Source organism: Gadus chalcogrammus, chromosome 10 (genome assembly GCF_026213295.1).
Source record: "Gadus chalcogrammus isolate NIFS_2021 chromosome 10, NIFS_Gcha_1.0, whole genome shotgun sequence".
In the NCBI taxonomy this organism is placed as follows: Eukaryota; Metazoa; Chordata; class Actinopteri; order Gadiformes; family Gadidae; genus Gadus; species Gadus chalcogrammus.
Window position 1 is genome coordinate 14,082,567 of NC_079421.1, and position 21,534 is coordinate 14,104,100.

General features: G+C 49.8%; 1 protein-coding gene across 2 annotated transcripts in view; it reads right to left on the reverse strand.

Annotated features, from left to right (window-relative positions):
• The window catches only part of atp8a1 (ATPase phospholipid transporting 8A1), a 103,170-nt gene that overhangs the window by 10,530 nt on the left and 71,106 nt on the right, over positions 1-21,534 (reverse strand). For both annotated transcript variants that reach the window (XM_056600066.1, XM_056600065.1), the window contains 6 exons: positions 16,653-16,727; positions 14,570-14,692; positions 7,600-7,678; positions 6,080-6,141; positions 5,741-5,797; positions 4,694-4,801 (listed from right to left, as the gene is read on the reverse strand). In XM_056600066.1, coding sequence (XP_056456041.1) covers positions 4,694-4,801; positions 5,741-5,797; positions 6,080-6,141; positions 7,600-7,678; positions 14,570-14,692; positions 16,653-16,727 — 504 coding nt within the window. The remainder of the gene's footprint in view (positions 1-4,693; positions 4,802-5,740; positions 5,798-6,079; positions 6,142-7,599; positions 7,679-14,569; positions 14,693-16,652; positions 16,728-21,534) is intronic.

Genomic DNA, 21,534 nt, shown 5'->3' on the forward strand with positions numbered 1-21,534 from the left:
AAAGAAAGAAAGAAAGAAAGAAAGAAAGAAAGAAAGAAAGAAAGAAAGAAAGAAAGAAAGAAAGAAAGAGAGAGAGAGAGAGAGAGAGAAAGGGAGAGACAGAGCGAGGGCGAGAGAGAGCAAGAGCGAGAGTGAGAGAGAGACAGAGCAAGAGAGAGACAGAGCAAGAGAGAGAGCGAGAGAGCGAGAGAGAGGAAGGCTAAGCTGTACATTGGGACATGCTACACATGCTGTACGTCCCAGCATGTGGCAGCTCTGAAAGCAGAAGAAGTAGTAGCAGAAGATCATTTAAAAGAGAAATCTGCAGCGCATGAAGACAAGCATGGTCCCTCACACTTAGACACACACTTTATCCCAAAAACACACAAACTCCCCCTAGAAGTTGACAAGTGGGCCTCCGGGGCGATTCAGGGGGCAGCCAATGTGAGCGCAGCTGACCTGGGAACCCACACACAGGGGGTTCATCTTACACCCTATGATGCGTGTGTCGCCGGGACCCTGAGCCCTTCATCGGACCAACAAGGGTAATAAATCCCTTGGATAAACACAGCGTCTCGGCGTAGGTCTGCAGGGCCGAGGCGCCTCAGCTCTGCTTTCAGGATGGGCTCCCACCCATTTAGGAAAACACTAAACCACAGACCGCGGATCATGGATTGATTCTTCAGCGGGGCAGACACGGGGTCTTTATTTATCTCTGCGTACGTTAGGATCGTCGTGTCGGCGGGGAGTATCAGTCCGTTCGTTCCTTTGTTGTACGCCAATACTCCTAGCGCCTGACCCGTCAGGACGTTACAGCACAGAGGACCGATGGGACCGATGGGTTTTCCATGTGCGGGGAACTGGTGTGTTTTCCATGTGCCGCGGTGACGGATCCAACGTGGGCCCTGAGGGAGGGGAGGGGAGGGACTCACGCGTGGCTCTTTGAGAACAGAGCCACGGGGACCTCAGCCACACTGGAGGGTAGAACAAAGTGAACAGCAGAGGTGTCGGTGTCTGATTTCCTCGCAAGCGTTTCTCACAGGTTTAACAGTGATGAAGACCTACTCGGGGCTGGGGGGGGGGGGGACAGGGTAGGGAAGTGGGGGGGGGGGGGGAAGGGGGTCGTGAGGTGGAGCTTTAGGGAGGGGCGTACGTTTTCTAGAATAGTGTCATGTCGTGTTTCGAGACAGAGATATATGAGGGGGAATTCTGCACCCTCCTACACTTACTTCACCATTACGAGATCACACCTGCACACACCATCTGTGTTACCAAACATGGCCACACACACAGGTGTGTGTGTGTGTGTGTGTGTGTGTGTGTGTGTGTGTGTGTGTGTGTGTGTGTGTGTGTGTGTGTGTGTGTGTGTGTGTGTGTGTGTGTGTGTGTGTGTGTGTGTGTGTGTGTGTGTGTGTTGGGCATGGATACGGAAAAAAACCAATGGGCCTGGGTTCAAGATGGACCTTATGGTCTGGGCGTGAGCGGGTTCGCTGGGGAGAGGTGAGGTTGGATAGAATTTGAGAGAGAGATTGAGGTGGAGGAGTTCAGAGAGAGAGAGAGAGAGAGAGCGAGAGAGAGCGAGATAGAGCTAGAGGAAGAGAGCGAGAGAGTGAGAGGTGGAGGAGAGGGAGAGGTGAAGGAGAGTGAGAAAGGCGAGAATCCGAAATAGAAAGAGAGAGAGAGAGCGAAAGATCTGGGCCGGGCAGGGACATAGAACTCTCCCTTCCTACCTAAAAGTACATTCTGCCGAGTGCACACTTCAAAGGAGGTGGCGGGCCGATGTGCTGCCCCCATGACGTGCTGTGTGCACAGCTGCGGGTGAACACAAACCCACGTCTCCCTCAGAGGGTAACGCAATCGCTCCCACCGCAAGAATCTCCCCTCATACCTCCGTAAATCCCCTCCGTATCTCACCGCGGCGGCGGCGCGCCCTGTGGTCTGCCGCTACGCCGCACATCGTGCTCATAGAGCGGAGAGAAGGTTGCTTGCCGCTGGTACCCGCGTAGGGCCGCGTTTCGTTACGGACAGCGGAGCCGCCCAGGTGATATTTACATTCAGGGCGTTGAGCAGATGCTTTTCGTCCAAAGCGACTTGCAGCGGTTCGTGCACAGACTCACACACCAACTGCGGTGTCAACCATGCAAGGTGACAGTCAGCTCGTCAAGAGCAGTTAGTGTGAGGTCGGTGTCTTGCTCAGGGACACCTCGACACTCGGAGGGACGGCGAGAATAAGGGGTGGGGGGGGGGGGGGGGTGAGAGCGGGCTCGAGTGATGACAGCAGCGGGGACAGAGTCTACCTGAAGCGGCGAAAGCGAGGTGTGGCTAAGCCGCTTAGCAACCGGCTAGTGCCGGAGTTGGGGATTACATCACACAGAACGGATGGGGTACGTGGTCGTCGGGGGCGATGAGTACGATTCCACACATAAGCCCCACTGGGTGTCTCATGACCTCTGGCGGATGTGTTTGTGATCCAGCCTGTACTGGAACTGGCGTGAGGAGAAGAGGTCTGAAAGGGTTCTGGTGTGGGTTGCAGTACAGGCCCTTCGGCGGTTCACAAAATAAAAGAGAACGAGGCCAGAACAAAATGTGGAGAAGACGAAGGGGAAGGAAAAGATGAGGAAAACATGTGAGAGAGGAAAGACATGAGAGGACACATGTTAAAAGGCACAAGAGAGAAATACATTTTAAAGTTTGAAAGAGTGCATCCAGGAGGAGTAGTTGAAGAATGAGGATCAAAGGGAGAGAAGGAGAGAGAGAGGAGGGGGGAAGAGAGAAGAGCACAAGCCAAACAGACGGACTGAGACTGAGGGAGAGAGAGAGAGAGAGGGCGAGAGAGAGCGAGAGAGAGCGAGAGAGAGAGCGAGAGAGAGAGCGAGAGAGATGTATCAGTCGGGTGGGGATGACCCTCCTGCTCTGAGGCTTTCGAGGGCTCTCAGGTGGGGACGCCGTCTGATGTTTTCTCGGGTGTCAGGGGCAGAGCAGGGTGCAGTGTGCAGTGTGCAGTGTGTAGTGTGTAGTGTGTGTGTGTCTGTGTGTGTGGGGGCATCGGGTTACACGCTGGCTGCAGGGCGCCGTTCCCGTCGTCATCCAGTGCTGTGGGCAGTGGATGAAAGCCACGCACTTCTGACAGACTGCTTACTGGAGGACTAGCGGGTCGAGGGGGGGGGGGGGGGGGGGGGGGGGGGGGGGTATCTGTGTGTGTGTATCTGGGTGTGTGTTTCTGTGTGTGTGTGTTTATGTGTGTGAAATGGATGAGGAAACTAAGAGAAAGAAAATCAAAGAAGAGGTCCAGGCAGGGTCTGGGCCCCGAGAAGCAGCCAATGTGGCTAAACTCTCATGGCCAGCCAGGGGGGAAACAACACACAACACATGACTCCACTATGTGTGTGCGTGTGTGTTTGTGCGTGCGTGTGTGTGTGCATGTGTGTGTGTCTCGGTGTGTGTGTGTGTATGTGACTGTGTATTTTAGTATGTATTTTAGTGTGTGTGTGTGTGTGTGTGTGTGTGTGTGTGTGTGTGTGTGTGTGTGTGTGTGTGTGTGTGTGTGTGTGTGTGTGTGTGTGTGTGTGTGTGTGTGTGTGTGTGTGTGTGTGTGTGTGTGTGTGTGTCCAAATGAATACAGTCCCAACGTCACCTGTGGATACTCAGGGGCGAGCGAGAGCGACGTAACCCAAACACATGGCTAATTGGCCCAATTAAGTCATTACATAACACAAGCCAGAGGTGGGACCCCCCCTCTGGTTCGGCTCATAGACCCCCAGTGTCAGGTTATACAACAAGAATCCCAAAAACAAAATGGAAGAAAAAGAAAAAACGCACCCGGGTTGAGTTCACGGCGTCTGATGATTTAAGGGATCCTGAGGTAATGAGTGATGGGCCACGTCATGATCAAAGGTTTGTCTTTGTGCGACAGGAACGCACGCACAAAAAAGAGTTGTGTGTGTCTGTTACAATGTGTGTGAATGTGTGTGTATCCCCTCTGTATATATACGTGACCTGGGTTGATGAGCTGGTGTGGTTACGTCTGCTTACATGTAATCAGTGTGTGTTTGTGTGTGTGTGTGTGGTTTTGTGTGTGTGGTTATTTGTGAGTGTGTGTGTTGCGTCTCGGTTAGCCCAACTGTGGGAATATCTGGCTAAGTGAAAGCTTCTGTGTGTTTTGTTTACACCTCCTGAAGTGTATCCGTGTTCATGCATTGTTTACAGCAATAGTGAGACAGAATACACACGCGTTTGTGTGTGTCTGTGTGTTGAGATTGTGTGCGCCCTGTATCTTATCCCATTGTTGGGGTCCATCTGAAACTCGTCTCGCCTTGTGCTAGTAGCCCTAAATGTTCTGCTACAGCACGCGTGTCTTCTGTTGTGTGTCTGCTAGTGTTAGTGTCTCTGTTATAGTTTGTGCATCTGTCAGTGTGCGCTCTTGTTTGTTTGTTAGTCTTTTAGTGTTCCTCAACTGTTGTCGTTTGTACACGTGTCTGCTAGAGTTTGTGTGTCTGGTGATGTTTGTGTGTCTGCTGGTGTTCGTGTCTCTGTTATAGTTTGTGCGTCCGTCAGTGTGCGCTCTTGTTTTTTCATTTGTCTTTCAATGTCACTCAACCGTTGTCGTTTGTACGCGTGTCTGTGATTGTTTATGCGCTCTTGTTTTTTCATTTGTCTTTCAATGTCACTCAACCGTTGTCGTTTGTACGCGTGTCTGTGATTGTTTATCGTTTACCTGTCCCGACATGTCGGGGGCCAGCGTGATCCAGGGCCAGAGGGAGGAGTAGATCCCGAAGAACACCACCCACAGGCCGATGCTGCCCCAGATGGCGATGTGGCTGAACTGTGGAGCGGCGGGAGAGAGTGACACAGTGAGAGGCTTCCCCTGCTGCTGGGACCACAGGGTTACAGGGGGGAGAGAGTTCCCCCAGGGGCCAGGAGGGGGGACCTGGGGTACGAGTCGACGTCCTTCTGGTATTCTGTATTGATTCCTAGCGTTTAGCGCTCCGGCTCTTACCCGGCAAAGGGGATTACCGGAGCGAGAATGGGTCAGGCATCCCGACTTAAGGCCGCTGACACTGGAGATTTAAACCTGAACTTTTAGGCTGGGAGTTCAATCGCCATATATTTCGTTTGTTTTTGAAAAAATAAAACCTTCTCACCCTATTTACTGCATTAGGTAGTACCATTTTAATAGTTCAGTCAATTAGCCTTCTACGGGGAATTAAGGCCCAATCCCATTTCTACCCCTTACCCCTCCCCCTCGTTTTGAAGGGGGAAGGGGAAGGGGGAAGGCGTAAGGGGTAGAAATGGGATTGGGCCTAAGGTCCAATCCCATTTCTACCCCTTACCCCTCCAAAACAAGGGGAAGGGGTAAGGGGAAGGGGTAAGGGGTAGAAATGGGATTGGGCCTAAATGTCCTGCATTGAATAAGGCCAGGCTTCCCCTGCAGTGTTTCTATACAGCTGTTTCCATAGTGTCTGCGTCATCGGACTGATGCTGCGGTTACAAGGCCAATGAGGGCCAACGAGGGGCCAAGCTAGCCTGGGCTAGAGAGCACCAGCAAACAGAGCCGTTAATGCTACTGTAACCTCTAGTCCCATTAAAGAGAGAGAGAGGAAGAGATCAAAAGACCTCCACACAATGACTGACAGACAGACAGACAGACAGACAGACAGACAGACAGACAGACAGACAGACAGACAGACAGACAGACAGACAGACAGACAGACAGACAGACAGACAGACAGACAGACAGACAGACAGACAGCACTGGTCTTACCATGGTCCAGGACGAGGTCTCTAGTCCGGCTTTCAGACAAACTGTGATGACCACAAACTATGGAGGAAGAGAAGGACAGTTAAATACCAAACTGAACCTGTGGCTCCTCAAGCCAAATTTAACATACACGTTCAATCTGGAACAATGAGTTCACTGGGACTTTGATCTGGAAATGTACCAAACCAGCTATTATCATTCATTATTATGCTTTGCACTCATCCGTCAAGCCACATCAGAGGAGAACATTCCAGTGCTTCCAGGACGCCTCAGTCCCTTTAACACACTAAACCACCGTAACGTAAACTGAGGAGGAACATCAGTGGAAGGAAAATTGCTTACTGTGTAAACCATGTTGCCCAAGAGGAGATAGTCGGGCGTCTTCCCGTTGCCAAACACCGTGTCTGTGAGGGGGGGGGGGGGGGGGGGGGGAATGGAGAACAGAAGCTTTCTGAGCATCGAGACAGACGCCCCCGAGTTTAACAAGCTGTTCCTGGAGCGCTTGAGCTCTGCTTAGCTAGCCACAAGCTCGCTAGCTAGCCTCTAGCTAGCCTCTAGCTCACTAGCTAGCCTCTAGCTAGCCAGAGAATAGCATCTTGCCCGTGGGAAGAAAAAGGAACGGTATGGATAAACTGAAGTGTGAAGGAATTCTGTTGTTTTTAATTCGCCTTTTCCCAGCCCCCTCATTCGGAGCCCAATGGGATTATGGTCCGTGAACATGGGAAAAAGGGAGAACATAGGTAATTACGTTCATTAATGCCCCGATGCGAGTGGATTCACGCAGGATTTCTCCATCACACAACTCACAACTATTAGGAGTAAGGCTTGTTATTGGAGGCCGCCGCTTAGACTGAAGAGTTCGGGCGATTAATCACAGCGGGAATATTTTGACATGCTGGCTGATTCTGGTCAGACCGACCAACGGACGACGAAACCAGGCTGTTCTGCCGACCACACGGCAGCTGACTTAAGAAACCGACGAATCCCCCGCCTTTAGTCGTCTTTATCGCTTTTGTTGGAAGTGACACGAGATACAGAATAAAAAAAACAGATTATTTTTATATAACTTCAATAAAATAAAACCTCCATTCAAACTGGGGCGTGGGTGAGTCGGAGAGGGCCGGGAGAGTGAAACATAAGTCTGTAGCGCGCAACCGCGGGGTCATGTGACCCGGCGTGCAGTGATGCTCCGCTGACAGCCCGTCAGTCACGCGGAAGGGGTTTGGCGCCCTTTGTTTGGGGAGCAGGGCCAAGCCTGTGTGGTCCGGCCGGCCGTGACCAGCCAAGACTTACCACCTAAAAGGCCCCCCTATTCCCCCTCACACACACACACACATATATATAGAGATACACAAACACACACTCACACATACATAAATACATACACGCACACACGGCAATGACCTGAATAAATGTAAGTGGGCATGTGTTTGGCATGGCACGGTAAGTCCCCGTGAGTGATTATGAGAAAATAAATTCCCACAATTTCAATATCGCAGCCAACCTGCGTATGAAAGCAACGGGCATGCCTGTTAGAGTGTGTGTGGGCCTCCTGGTGTATGTGTGTGTTTGTGTGCGTTTATCTGTCTCCATGGATGTCTGTGTGCACATGCATGTGTGTGTGAGAGTCTCCCCGTCTCCACAGAGCACACACATGTTTGTAATTCATGACTGGAAGGTTGAAGAGGGAACTAATTAAGACAAAGTATGTGTGTTTTAGTGTCCTCCACCTCCTCCACCTCCTCCTCCTCCTCCACCTCCTCCTCCTCCTCCACCACCACCTCCTCCTCCACCACCTCCTCCACCTCCTCCTCCTCCTCCTCCTCTACCTCCGTGGGAGGGGGATCCCGGGACCTACTCACCATGCTGGAAGGCTTTGAGGGGGAACCAGAAGAGGATGACGGAGTGGAAGAGGCCGTTCAAACAATGGGCCCAGAAAACCTGCCGGAGAAGGAGAGAGAAAAGAGAGTGAACAAAATGGAGCAGAATTAGCAAAGGAGTGGGAGGCAGGGAGGCGGGGTGGGGGAGGGTAGTTGGGGGGGGGGGGGGGGGGGGGAATCAGCATTTTAAGTGGCAGAGAATCTGAAAGAGATTCCGGCGGGGAGACAAAGAGATAGTTAAGGGATGGTGCTTTTAGAGGGAGAAGCAGAGGGTTGAAGCGGTAGAGAGTTGAGGAGGAGCAATGAATTACAAAAAGTTAGAAAAAGACATTTTAGGAAGGAGGAAATGCACAAGAGACAGAGAGCGTAGGAGACAGAGATTAGGAGACAGAGAGAGAGAGACAGAGAGACAGAGAGAGAGAGAGAGAGAGAAAGCCGGAGAGACAGAGAGAGAAAGATAGACAGAGACGGACAGAGAGTGTAGGGTAGTGAAAAAATAAAGCATGAGAAAAGGGTGCGGGTAGCCTCAGCCTGCCGGTCGACCTCTGACCCGGGCCTTTTGTCTGGGCCCAGTGCTAGGCTAAGTGGCGGTTTTGTAGGGGCCTCCGCACTGAATGGCCTCCCCGCTGACAGATACTTTGTATATCCCCCGCGTGTTTGTCACCAGAGAGAGGGTGCTGAGTTTGTGTATGTAAGTGTGCATGTGCGTGCACACGTGCGTGCGTGTGCTGGCGTGCACACACACACACACACACACACACACACACACACACACACACACACACACACACACACACACACACACACACACACACACACACACACACACACACACACACACACACAGCCACACACACACACACAGCCTGTGTGTGGTTATATATACGTTTTTCATTTCATTAAATCTCATTTGCACATTTAGGTTTCATTAAATCCCCTCTGCACATTGAACAAGATGCTTGCATCAATCATCGACGAAAGCCCAAAAATACTCAAGCGTAAGGCTGCGGAGGTTGAAAAGCAATACGGCGTATTGCGGTTTTAAACTCCATCGACGGGGCACTGTGGGGTGTTAATGTATGGCCCGCCAGCATCAGAGTTTCCCCTCATTAGATTTCATTAGATTTCCCCTTTTTTCCTCCTTTTGGATATTAAAACAGGCGAGCCGGAGAGAGCAGGGAAATAAATTACAGAAACATGAAGCAAGCAGAAAGTGTGCCTGAAAACATACACACAGGAGGCCTTGAAAACGATTAACTGGGTTTTATGATAATTAATAAAATCGAGGGAAATCTCTCTCTGTGTGTGTGTGTGTGTGTGTGTGTGTGTGTGTGTGTGTGTGTGTGTGTGTGTGTGTGTGTGTGTGTGTGTGTGTGTGTGTGTGTGTGTGTGTGTGTGTGTGTGTGTGTGTGTGTGTGTGTGTGTGTGTGTGCGGACTTTGGATGAGTCCTTTAACTGAACGCGGCCTCCTCTAGAAGCACCTAGTTTCAGATGTACATTATGCAGGGCCAGGGCCAAACACAACACTAATGGGTGATGTACCATGAAACAGCCGCGAAATCCAGCCTGCCAAAGAGAGAGTGTCTGGCCTGCGGTGGCACCCATTCTCGCCCCGCCCTGACCAACACTAAGCCGCAAGGCACTCTGGGAGCCCAGAAGCCTTCAAATCCTGCCCAGTGATTCGCTCGGTACAAACTAAAACAACATTGACCTAGGCACTCAAATCAGTTATTTCGACAATTAAAAAAAAAAATTGTAATGCTGATCCCGAGACAAAGTATGATTATTGAATGATATAATTTGTTTAAAATGTGCATAACTTTTTAGTTGAAATCTGAACGTCTTTTAAATTGTATGGTTTGGAACATTACTTTCTTCTGATACGTTTTTGTGTTATTCATTTTAGTAAAATAAAAAACACTTGATAAAATTAAGTGGGAAAATAAAACAAAAATGGGAAGAAAAGTTAAAAGAAATGAATGAGGTGAGAGAATATGCTTGTTTACAAAAGGAAATGGGAAAATTGGAAATGAAAATAGGAACGGAGGAAGAGTGAAAGAATGGGGCTTTTCTTGCGGGGCCTATAATAGGATACCTTGGCCTCTGTGGCCTGACCTTCTCACCTCCGTATTGGCCTTGAAAAAACAAATCCGGTCGCCTAGCAACTCAACACCCCCCCTTACCTCCCTCCCTCCCTCCGACTGGGAACACACCGGTCAAAGAGTGGCCACCAGCACCCACAAGTCCGCCATTTCTGTGGTTTAAACGTGTGGTAAATGGGCTCTCATAAGTCTCCTGAAACCCTAGCCCCGCCTCCTCCACAAGCCCCTCCCCCCATGCCCGACACTGGGAATGTAAACTCACGCCTCCCACCCCATTGAGCCCTAACCGACTCTAATAATGAATGCTAATGGTATCGATAAATGTTCATAATCATTTGTCACTGGGATAACCCCCCCCTCCTCCTCCCCTCCCCCCTCTCCACAGCCCCCCGGCAACCCGCTTCTTTCACTGCCATCCCAGCGGGTTGCTAAGGACCCCCTCGGCAGAGTGAATGCCCCGTTCTGTCCTCTAAAGATCTGGACCTTTGTTCTGATCCTAATTGCCCCAAAGAGGTGGACTGAAAGCCTGTACTTTACATCGGTCCAAATATTTCCAAACCCCTCCCGCCCCCGTCCCCTAAGCCCGGAACGTTCAAAACAGGAAGAGGAGGGAGAGGAAGAGGAGGTATAGGAAGAGGAGGGAGAGGAAGGGGAAATGCCAAATGTAGAAGAGGGAGAGAGTTGGGTGGGGGGGGGGGCGAGAGGGAGAGTTAAATGCAAACACAACAGAAAGTATGCAACACATGTTAGAACTACATGTGTGGACACAAAGTGAAACACGCAGCCCCGGGAGATGACCGGTGTTATTCACTTAATTGTGAATTACACCCTTCCGTCCGTAATTCATCCGGTGAAATTAAACCTGGCTGTGCTCCACCGCCCACCTGGCCCAGATACTTGGAGGACTTTGTCGTCCTCCCGTCCAACATCCCTGAACAAGGCCCCTCGCTGGTGCACCTCTGGGCTTCAAACATCCAGGCGGAGGAGCCAACCCCTCAGCTGTTGTTTCTACCATCTTCTTTCCCTCTCTGACTCTCTCCAGCACTTATAAAGACGGTAACCAACTGCTCCTTCTATTCACCAGGAACTGCACCACCACCAACCTTTTTCCACTTCCTCTTCATGCCTCTGCCCGCTTCTTTTCTCACACTCTCACCCTTCCTCCCACGAGCCAACCTCCCTCTTCTTCATATACCGTCCCTATCCGTGGCCACCTTGGCTCTCTGGCTCTCCCCTCTCTACCTGAATCCATCTCCCTCGTTCCACCCCCCTCTGCAACGGTCACTCTTTTGACCAGTCTTCTGCCCTGGCCTCTCACCTATAAGCAGGCTCGCACAGGCTTCTCCAGCTCTGTGGTTGTCACCCTATGCCTGAAAGGGCGTTTGCAGGCTGACGACCCATTTTCCCTACCGTTTTCTCCTCTTTTTCTGCCTGCACATCTGCAGCTAAAAGCTTTCTTTCATTCAATCTGAAATGAAATCTTCCTTCTTCAATCCCAAGAAAAACTGTCTTGTTAACTACTTTGTAATATAGATTAATGACATGTGCTCCTGAATCCCCCCTCCTGACACCACCTGTCCAATATCCCAACTTCCTCCAACTTCCTCTCCATTACTCTCTCCCGGTGCCGTCGCACATTTGGCAAGGCAGCTTTTGTCCCGGCTCTTGTCCTCTCTCGTCTAGACTAGAGCAAAACTCCCTTCAGGCCGGGCCGCCTGCATGTGCTTTTCGTCTACCGACGCTTACCCAGAATGCAGCAGCCCGGCTGGTCTTTACCCGAGTTCCCCCACACCGCATCATCCCGCCTCCGCACCCTGCACCGTCTACCAGTGGCTGCTTGGGTTTGATTCAAGACCCAAGCCTCCGGGCCCTTCCTACACCCAGGACACGGTCCACCAATCCCCCCCAGCCAGTCCACTATGACCGTCAAGCGGCTTGGTACTGAGGGGGCCCCAGTGTTCGCACAAGGAAATCTTGTTTGTTTGCTGTTCTGGCTGTACACTGGTGGAAAGAGCTCCCCACAGACATAGAAAGGCTGACACTACACATCTTCTGTCGTCGACTGAAAGCGAATCTGTTCAGGCGGCATCGTGGCCCAGGAAAATAATTTATAATGAATGTCTTGAAGCAGTTTGCTTATTTGATCAATGTTATGAACTCGCATGACTCAAATCACATTTCGGGGTTGCGTCTGTACGGGTGAATGCACTTATTGTCAGTTGCTTTGGACAAAAGTATCGGCTAAATAAATGTAATGTGATGTAAATAATGTGAAACAGAGAGAGAGAGACAGTACATGGTCCTCCAGTGTTTAGGGGAAGCGGTAATTACGAGGGGCCACACGAAGTGAGGGGACGGCGGGGCACCGCGTTGACTTGGAACATGTTGTGTGAGGAACTTGTAATTAAAAGTGAACTAGCTGGGGGTGTGGGGGTGGGGGGGGGCGGGGCCGAAGAAGGCCACACCTTTAACCCTTAACACCCTCAATGTCACTCCCTTCCTCTCACCGCAACACGAACAGATCCCATTCACAAAGACAGTATATGTTGTCTACACTAGAGCTGGTCATTGAGCAGAAAAGGGAATGAAAAGAGAAAAAGCTTTCAGGGGCCAAATTCCTGTTGGACTTTCTCGCCTCACCTCGGGCCAGCTGCGAGGGAAAATATCAGCGGGGAAAGGAGCAGGAGAAGCCAGCAATAACAACCTGCCCACCAGGCCTTGTCAAGCCGTGGCTCTTCTCGGGGATGTGAGGTCCAAACCAAATGGCGGCTCATTGCATGTAACTACTGAACGAACCAAACATCATTTTTCCCCATCATTTTCCCCATCATTTTTCCAACCATTTTAGCAGTATTTGTAATCAATGATTGGGGAAGGAAAATACATCCATACTTAAGATATTAAGCCTTTGTAAGCAGATTCCTTCCTAGCTTTTTTTTCCCCACAGAATCGAAACCTTATTTGAGTGTGCAATGCAGATTCATATCAGGAAAACTAATATCGTATCAAGCACGGTGTCCTTAATTCAATGAAAACTGATTTTCTGGTGTTACACGTGCATGAATCAAATCAAATTGAATGTATGCTCCTTTCTGCCTCTACTCTGAATCGCAAAACAAGAACTGTCCTGTGACTTTGAGTAATACCATGAAGTAGCTCTCCTACAATTGCTCAGCTGGACCAATGTCCCCCTGCTAATCCCTGAGGAGTATATTAAAGCCATGACAGACTAGCCCTTATGCCAGCCCAAACATAAACATAAAAAAAACATCGGCCTACATGTCATTCTGATGCAGAGAGCGACCAAGCTGCTTACACATGTCCGGTCCCTGTCTTGTGTCGCGGGAGCCCGGCCTGAACACCGACTGAATGAACACACTCCCAAGGCGGCGGGCAGCAGCCAGGCCGACCCTCCGGCCGGCCGTGTCAGTTCCACATGGGGGGAAAGTCTTTCTCCCAGAACACGGCCAGCGCCTGCTTAAACTAATTGCGTAATTTCCCGCAACGAATGCCATCACACCATGACAGCACACACTCTCTCCCACCGCCATTCCCCCTCTCCGGACAAAACAACAACTCATCTCCCGCCACAGGCGACCCCTGGTGCACCCCTCCCTTGGCCCCCGCTGACCCCCAGGGCCAATGGGCCTTTAATCCGCCTGCATGCCCCACTAAGCAGGTCACCGCGCCTGTGAGGGGGCCTTCAGACGGCGTGGAGAAAGGGGAAGACGTCTTTATTATCAGCAGGAGGGTGGAGGTGGCGGCTGGTAATGGAGCCGCGCTGGGGGCCCAGACCTGACCAGAGCCCGGGGGCCCAAGGCTATCAGGACCCCCTGCCTGAGACCCGCCGGAGGGACGCCGCAACACTGACGGATGGGTTCAGACGGTGGGACAGGATAGCCAGCGCACACACACGCACACATACACACACATACACATGGATACGCGCAAACACACACACATGCATGCATGCGCACACCACACACGTACATGCATACGTTCACACACACACACACACACACACACACACACACACACACACACACACACACACACACACACACACACACACACACACACACACACACACACACACACACACACACGCACGCACACACACACACACTCTATGGGAAGCCTAAGGCGCGAGTGGTTTTAGCAGTGAACATTTTTGCGTTGTTTTCATTGTTCGGTTATATTATGACAAGTAGTTGGGGAGTATTGTGCTTTTGGGGATGTTTTGTGTGCTTTTGCTTGGGGGTTTGGACCAATGAACATTATTTCGGGATGCAGTGACAGACGTTTTAAGAGTTATTAGTCTGACACAAGGGTTGAAAGGAGAGGGGGCGAGACTTAATTTGGTCAAAGGTTCGACCGCCAGACATACTCCAAAAACAAATTGCTAAAAACACTAAACTGGTTAGAAGTTAATCAACAAGTTCACCCATTTAAATCAGTTTCAAACATTATTATATGACTAAACCCAGGCATGGACAACATCAATTGAGGCTGGTCAGATAACTGCTTGACACTGATGTGGTCAATGGGACTGGGATTCGTCTCTGTCACCGTGGACATGAGGTTCATTGGAGACTCACCAAGCAGACCAGACAATCCATATTAACTTGTTTAAATGTCCAGTGCAGTCCTGAGTAAAATATAGCAATCATTAAACCAATATGAAAAAACTAATCTAACTAGAAAATTGGTCACTTTCAAAATAAATATGATAAACCACGAAAGAAGATACTAGAAGTATTATGAAAACTGTTTAGAAAGATAATCACAGGCACAAAAAGACGACAAAAAAACAATAAAACTGACAATATCAACATAGAGAAAAGATTTACCTTGGTGTTGAACCCCATTGCATTCTGTGAGGTTTTGTAGAGTTCTGGGTACTTCAGCATGTTCTCTTTCCTGCAGGAACGCTCAAATATGCCCAGAGTGAGAGGAGGTAGAGCCGTGAAGATCTGAATAAAACGTTGAGAGGTGACACACACATTTAGCACATGTTTGGGTTTCAATTGAAATGTTTGAGACGCAATCCAAAACAATTGAAAAATAAAGTAAACAAAAATGTCATACATTTAAACATTTCAAAAAGCTAAAACATTTCAGATAACAGAGTAAATACAATATACTAGATAAAAATGACTTTTTAACAGGCATTTTGCGCCTTATACCCTAACAACTTGAAAGTTGTTAGCGTTAAAACGACTCCTTATTAATTCCCTCCCCGATTCTCCGCTGTATTGTGTTGACGACACACGCCAACACTTTATCTTTGTTTTCCACTATTGGCCAGGCCTCTCAGGCTGTTCATATGCAAAGGGCCGGGCAGTCACCAACATCTGCGCCGCTCCCCACTAGAGAGCAGGTATTTAAGCCCTGTGTCATTTGTAAGCCCTGCTGTAATGTTGTCCTGCCTGGCAGGTGGTGACAGAGAAGGGATGTTATTGTGTTCCTGTGGCTGGGTGGGGGGGGTGGGAGGGAGATGGGGTATGGGTGGGTCAGTGGGTGTTGGTTCCCCCTCGGTCCATCTGGGTCTGGGGCCTCCGTGGCCCCCCAGCAGTCTGCAGACTGTCGGGGCCACGGGGCATGCTTCACTGGGCTCCTTTCTCATTCAGGGCCCGGGAGGATCTCTATTGAGGAGGTGGAGTGTGAGTGTGTGTGTGTGTGTGTGTGTGTGTGTGTGTGTGTGTGTGTGTGTGTGTGTGTGTGTGTGTGTGTGTGTGTGTGTGTGTGTGTGTGTGTGTGTGTGTGTGTGTGTGTGTTAGCGTGTGTGTGTTAGCGTGTGTGGGTTAGCGTGTGTGGGTTAGCGTGTGTGGGTTAGCGTGTGTTTGTTAGAGTGTGTGTGTGTGTGTGTGTGTGTGTAAGTTAGAGTGTGTGCGTGTTAGTGTGTGTTTGTGTTAGAGTGTGTGTGTGTGTGTGTGTGTTAGAGAGTGTGTGTGTGTTGGTGTTAGAGTGTGTGTGTGTAAGTTAGAGTGTGTGTGTGCGTGTAAGTTAGAGTGTGTGTGTGTGTAGGTTAGAGTGTGTGTGCGTGTGCGCGCGCGCGTGTGTGTGTGTCTCCAGCTCACTGCCCCCGACAGACTCCCACTGAGCCAGTGGAATTCCTCTACTGTTCAGATGAAGTAAAGAGCATGGCATGCCACCGCACCCCCCCACCGCCCTGACCCCTTCACCTCCATCCCCGCACAGAGTGTTGATGTTTTAAGATGGTGGTTTATGAAGGAGTTAGCGTAAGAGCTAAAGCTGTGTAAATTCCGGCCGCTTCCTGCAAAGTCTGTGGCCAGTTGCCATTAATCAATGCCATTTGCCGAGCCGCGAGTCAACTCGTGTGTGGGCACTTGTCTCCTCGCACTTTTCTCATTCAGTGTGTGTTTATTGAATGCCGTGTATTTAATAGACAGTTTAAAGTTACATTTCAACACCCGGTGAGCTAAACAGTGTGGTATTGGGCAAGAAAAAAAAAAGGCAGATGCAGATTTTTGTCCTCTATTGAATGCATATTACAGATGGTGAAATATGAGTTAATTTAAGAAAGGGGCCCGTTACGGTGCCTTGAGAGACTCCCAGATACTACAAGCCAGTCGTGTTGCCAGCTTCCTCCGACCTATCCTCCTTTTCCCTCATTCACAAATGGCCGCCGTGGCCCAGTGGGCTCACTCGGACGAGCAGAGCTGTTGTTCTTTCAAATTCAACGCATAGCTGGGCCAGCCGAGGGAATCGGGAGCTGACAAGGGGTCGTTAATATATTTGATGGCTTCCAGGATGCCGATGACATGATCACGCCGTAAAAGGCAGCCAAGTTCGGGGATGTAGCGGCACACATTGGGTCCGTGCCGGGAGAGTTTGGGGGGCGGGCGTGGGGGACGAAGAGGGCTCTTTAACGTTAATGGAGGGACAAGAGTTAATCACAGGAACACTCACCACATTGTACAGGCCGATGCACCAGCGCTCGAAGAGGATCTGTCCCGAGAAACCGTTGACGAACGCAAACCAGATCTAAAGACAAGGGGAAAGAGAGAACCACAAATGAGAACAATGTGTGAGGAGTACAACTAAGGAGTGAAAAGTATTGGCACACCATTGCCTGTAGACATATCTGGTATATATGTATATACAAATGTGCTGTACAATTTACTACATTAAACAGTAAAACTATAACTAAAATATTTATTTGTTGAGGGACTTATAGACCTCGAAAGACAGTTCTACGTTCCATGACTTGTTTTGCATTTCGTAAAATGCAAACCCCCTTTTGAACTCTGAGTCTGCGAGTGTGTCATGAAGGACGAATCAGTAGTAGGGCTAATTAAGGCCCTATTTAACACGTTAATATCAAGAGACCAACTGATAAGAAAATCAGGAAACAGCCCGTAGCATTTGTCTTATGGCCACTGAAACGCAAAATATTCCCCGTCTACAAGTATACGCTTCTTCCTGCATCAACCCTGACCCCATTCAACAAAATAATTACATAAACAACCAAAAACACGTCTCCAATCAATGTTAAGAATCCCTCGTCTAATCCTGCGCCGTTTGAAGTTGTGACCTATGCCCAACACATCATTAGTCTGAGCGAGAAACTGGCTCCTCTATTTTTTTCTCCAACTTGGCAGCGATAAAGGGAGGGAGGGAGGGAGGGAGGGAGGGGTTGGTGAGAGGGAATCAGAAACGCTATCCACCCCGGGAGCAGGGAGAGCCAAGACCTTTGAGATATTAATACCACAGTGTAAATCGTCTGCTGGATTCATAGCGGGATTACGTTGGGGACATACATCAGGCCAGGCGGTTCCTCTATGTGATCCACCTCGAGACATGGGGGTGACAGGCCAGGTTAGTTATGGGGCCCGAAATCAGGGTTTGGGGACCAGGGGTGGATGAATGAGAACAGTTATACTGCCCCGGGAACGAGAGAGTGGAGAACGGTAACACAAACCACATGTTGGGCGGAGATGGGCTCCATCAGTTCACGTCTTGATTATCCATGCTTATCTTAACAAAGCACACCATCGCTTCTTTCTATGGATGAAACGGAAAGCCGACCATGTCCGCGATGTTAACGTGAGGCAAGGCAAGGGAATGAGCCTTTGATTTGAGTTATACCGGTGAAAGTATAATCAATCCCGTTGAGAACACATGACCGATTTTAAACACTGTTTGCACGTTCAGACACTGCCTTACTCACACCGGGAAAGAAAGATGTGACACCGGTCGTCATGGCATTACAAGTCATTGAGTCATTGACAGCCTTCGCTGTCATCACGAAGGCATGACCTTCGACAAATTTGCCGTTTTGGACAAAAGCCCGGAACAGTGTCGAACCCGGTGCCGCAGCGCTTTAAATGACCAGTAAATACCCGCCACTGGCCCATCCCAATCAATCCTTGAATCGTGTGAAAGTGTTACCCGTAAATAGATGTCCGCCCTCCCCCCAAACCTCAACTTATTCCGCTTAACAGAGGCGAACAGGGGGTGCATAGACGAGGCCTGCTAGCCTCTGTGTCCCAGCTACCCCCCCGTGACGACGCCCACTCATTCCAGTTCCCGCCCATCCTCCATAAGGGGGCACTCTACCATTATGATGGGGGGACGGAGACGGGGGGGCGGGGGGCGTGGACGGCCTCTGGATGCCTCAAGACAAGCGTCACATACAAACAAACCCTCAGTCTGTCAGATTATTACCCAGAAGGGATTGCGACGAGGACCAGAGGGCGGGGAAGATGGAGGCTGCCGTGTTGAGGGCCACATTCGAGAGGTGGTTGCTAGGTGTTTTGTGGGGGGGTTAGGTCGTGCGCCAGGTTGAACATAGGCCAAACGAGGGGTATGGCGGCCGGGTCAAAGTGCTGAATGAATTACCGGGTCGCTCAATGAGGAGTTCTGGGCAAATATATTGTTGTGCTAAGTCAAAGAAGACGGGCCATTCACAGCGCGGCCGTAACTGCTCCTGCACTGGTGAGTGTCTTGGCCAGGGTCCCTTTGGGTCCCTCTCCCTTTCTGCCTCTCGCTCGTCTCTTGTGGGACCAGATGCATTGATTCGCTCATTAGGGGAAGGACCAGGCAGGGCCTTTCTTCCCCCTTTCTTCTCCTCATTGAGCGCCGCTCAGTGGAGGGGTGTGGCCGGCCTCTCTCCCCCACTGCACATTCTGAAAACCAGAGTGGAGAGATGTGGCGCAGCCCAGAGAAAAGGAGGCCGGGGGGGGCTGGCTGTGTGGGGCTGAGGGGGTTGGGGGGGCTAAAGCCGATAAGACGAGCTCCCTCTGCATATTCATCAGCAAATCAAAAATCAATGATTCCTGAGGCTGCGCCACAGCTCTTGGAGGAAGGGGAGGGGGGGACCAGGAGCCCTTGATACTCTTAAGGTCTTTTATCTCTTATGGCGTAGCACTGTGGCCTTTCGGGAATGGATCATGAAAGTCACGGACAAAAGGCAGCTGGGAATGCGGACGGGCATCAAAAAAAGGGCGAAAGAAGCTCCATAAATATGCTGGAAATGTGTGAAGGTGAAAAGCACTAAGTCGCGCTACAATGCCAGTCAGCGGCCTTTGTGGGGTTTAGTTTTTCTCCCCTTGGACTGCACACTAGCAGTCAGCATGCGCGGCTCCTCAATGGCCGCCCTTCAGCGACCACACTGGGCCCCCGGACTCAATGAGCTTTCATGTAATTACCTCATAAATGCCACTTGTCTATCGGATCCCTCAGCGGCCAGCCGGACAATGTGTCAATCAAACATGAGCCAGGCCAGTGCTGTCGGTCATAGGAATCACGTTGCCAAGGCAACTTATTTTTTGAAGGTCTCTTGCAAAATTGTTTTGAGGCTGATGGCCCGTTTCGTTTGGGGTTCCAAGAAACACACACTGTTTGAACGAGAACCACAAGAACGGCGGTTATGAATGGACGATGAAACACTGTGTTTTGTCAGCTTGTGTTGGAATAGTTGCATCGATGTGACTTGCGGTGTTAACAAGATAGATAAGTCATTACCCCATTCAAGGATGTTTACATTTGTTCAGACTGTGTCTCAAAAGTTTTCCCTCTGTAACACGTCTTAGCAAACAACTCAAACTCCATTCATATGCGGCCCTCCGAACAATAACACAACTTTAATGGCACCGCCTGTCAGTCAATCATCCGGTAGAGTGACAGCTCCACTTCCTGACAATTAACCCTCGAATCGAAAGTCCCAGCAAAACACCAATTACAAGCCAGCTGCAATGATGAGAGCCTGGGCCAGACTTGCACTGCATACAAATTCATCACAATGGCTACAGAATCCTTCACCCCCCCCTTCTCCATTTGTCTCTATAAAAGAACTTTAAGGAGGGAGAGGTAGAGAGGGATTAAGTATAGAATAAGCCAGTCATGGAATTTAGATTGTATCACCCTCTGTAACAGACAAGAGCGCTCGCCAAGGGAAAAAGAAAATGGAGAAAAAAAAATCCTGGAAAAATTCCATGATTCTTTGTTTTGCCAAGTACTCTGGGAGTCAACACGGAAAACATGTGCGTACAAAAGTAAACCTATTAGTGTAACAAATGTAGCTTTTACCGATACCCTGGGGTTGCTCCTGTGTCGGTTGTCAATGCCTTACAAAATGGGGGCGTTTGATATATCGAAGCAGCGAAAGGGGAATAAATCCCCTATTATTTACTGAAATCCCCTGAAGCAGAATTGCACGGGCAAGGAGGTGGCTGGGAAGGAGAAGGAGGAGGAGGAGGAGGTGGACCGGGCTTTCAGAGACTAACAAAAGGTGTGCTGGGAATAGGCTCGTCTTACGGACAAAAAAGCCCAAGACGCACCAAACTAAATGCATAACTTCATTTAAAGTTTTACTGGACTGAATATGGGGCCCTGCTGAGCCCCACAATGAAAAAAAGACAATGTACAGTTTCCGAAGCTTTATACTGATTTGTGTTTTTTTGTGAAAAATCTACCAGCAGAGTGAATGGCAAATAAGTGAAAAAGAGGAAAGGTGCAGGGTTTTAATTTGATATTGGAAACTCTGCACAAAGCGTGTACCATGCTAAGCCTTCTGACAAACGTATTGAATTGCACTGCATCAGCCCTCCGAGGGGTAATCCTGCTCTTCGTCCGGTTATGAGACAAAGTGGGCAGCTTAACTGAAATCTATTCGCTTTGCTTCTGTGGATTATATACAAATAAAAGTAAATCAATGAAGGAAGAAAGTAAACATCGATATTCATATAAACTGTTATCAGCATTTTTCTTTGTTTACAAAATGTCAACAAAGTAATTCTATATATCCAACATGATCAATAATATAATAGTCAGACAGAAGGTTTTGTTGACACGCTGTTTTCCCCAGCCTGCCCAACAACAACAACAGAAAAGCCTGGTTGTGTAACTCAACCGAGACCCGTCAGGATCTAATGTCCTCCTTCAGAGTATCCCCAGATTCTCTACGCTCCGTAAACTGTTATGGAGATGGCCCGCAGGTTCAGAGGTCAAGTAGCATGAAAAAATAAAAATAATTTTAAAAGGGGTTCATATTTCTACGAGCAGGGTATGCGGCAGCAACAGTAGCCGCTCAGAAGCCCCTCTCTTGGTCTCAAAGACACATGGGAGTCTGGTCTGATGAAGAGTGACATTCTCCTAACAGGGTCACCGCTCGTATCCAGGGGCCCTCGCCGGCTGGCCTCTTCAGGGGCCCTGGCCGGCTGGCCTCGTCAAGGGGCCCCGGCCCGCTGGCCTCTTCAGGCGCCCCGGACCGGCTGGCCTCTGGAGCGTGCTCCAGCTCCTGCAGACTACCTGCTAGCCTCTGCTGATGTCTCACTCCAGAGCAGTCTCA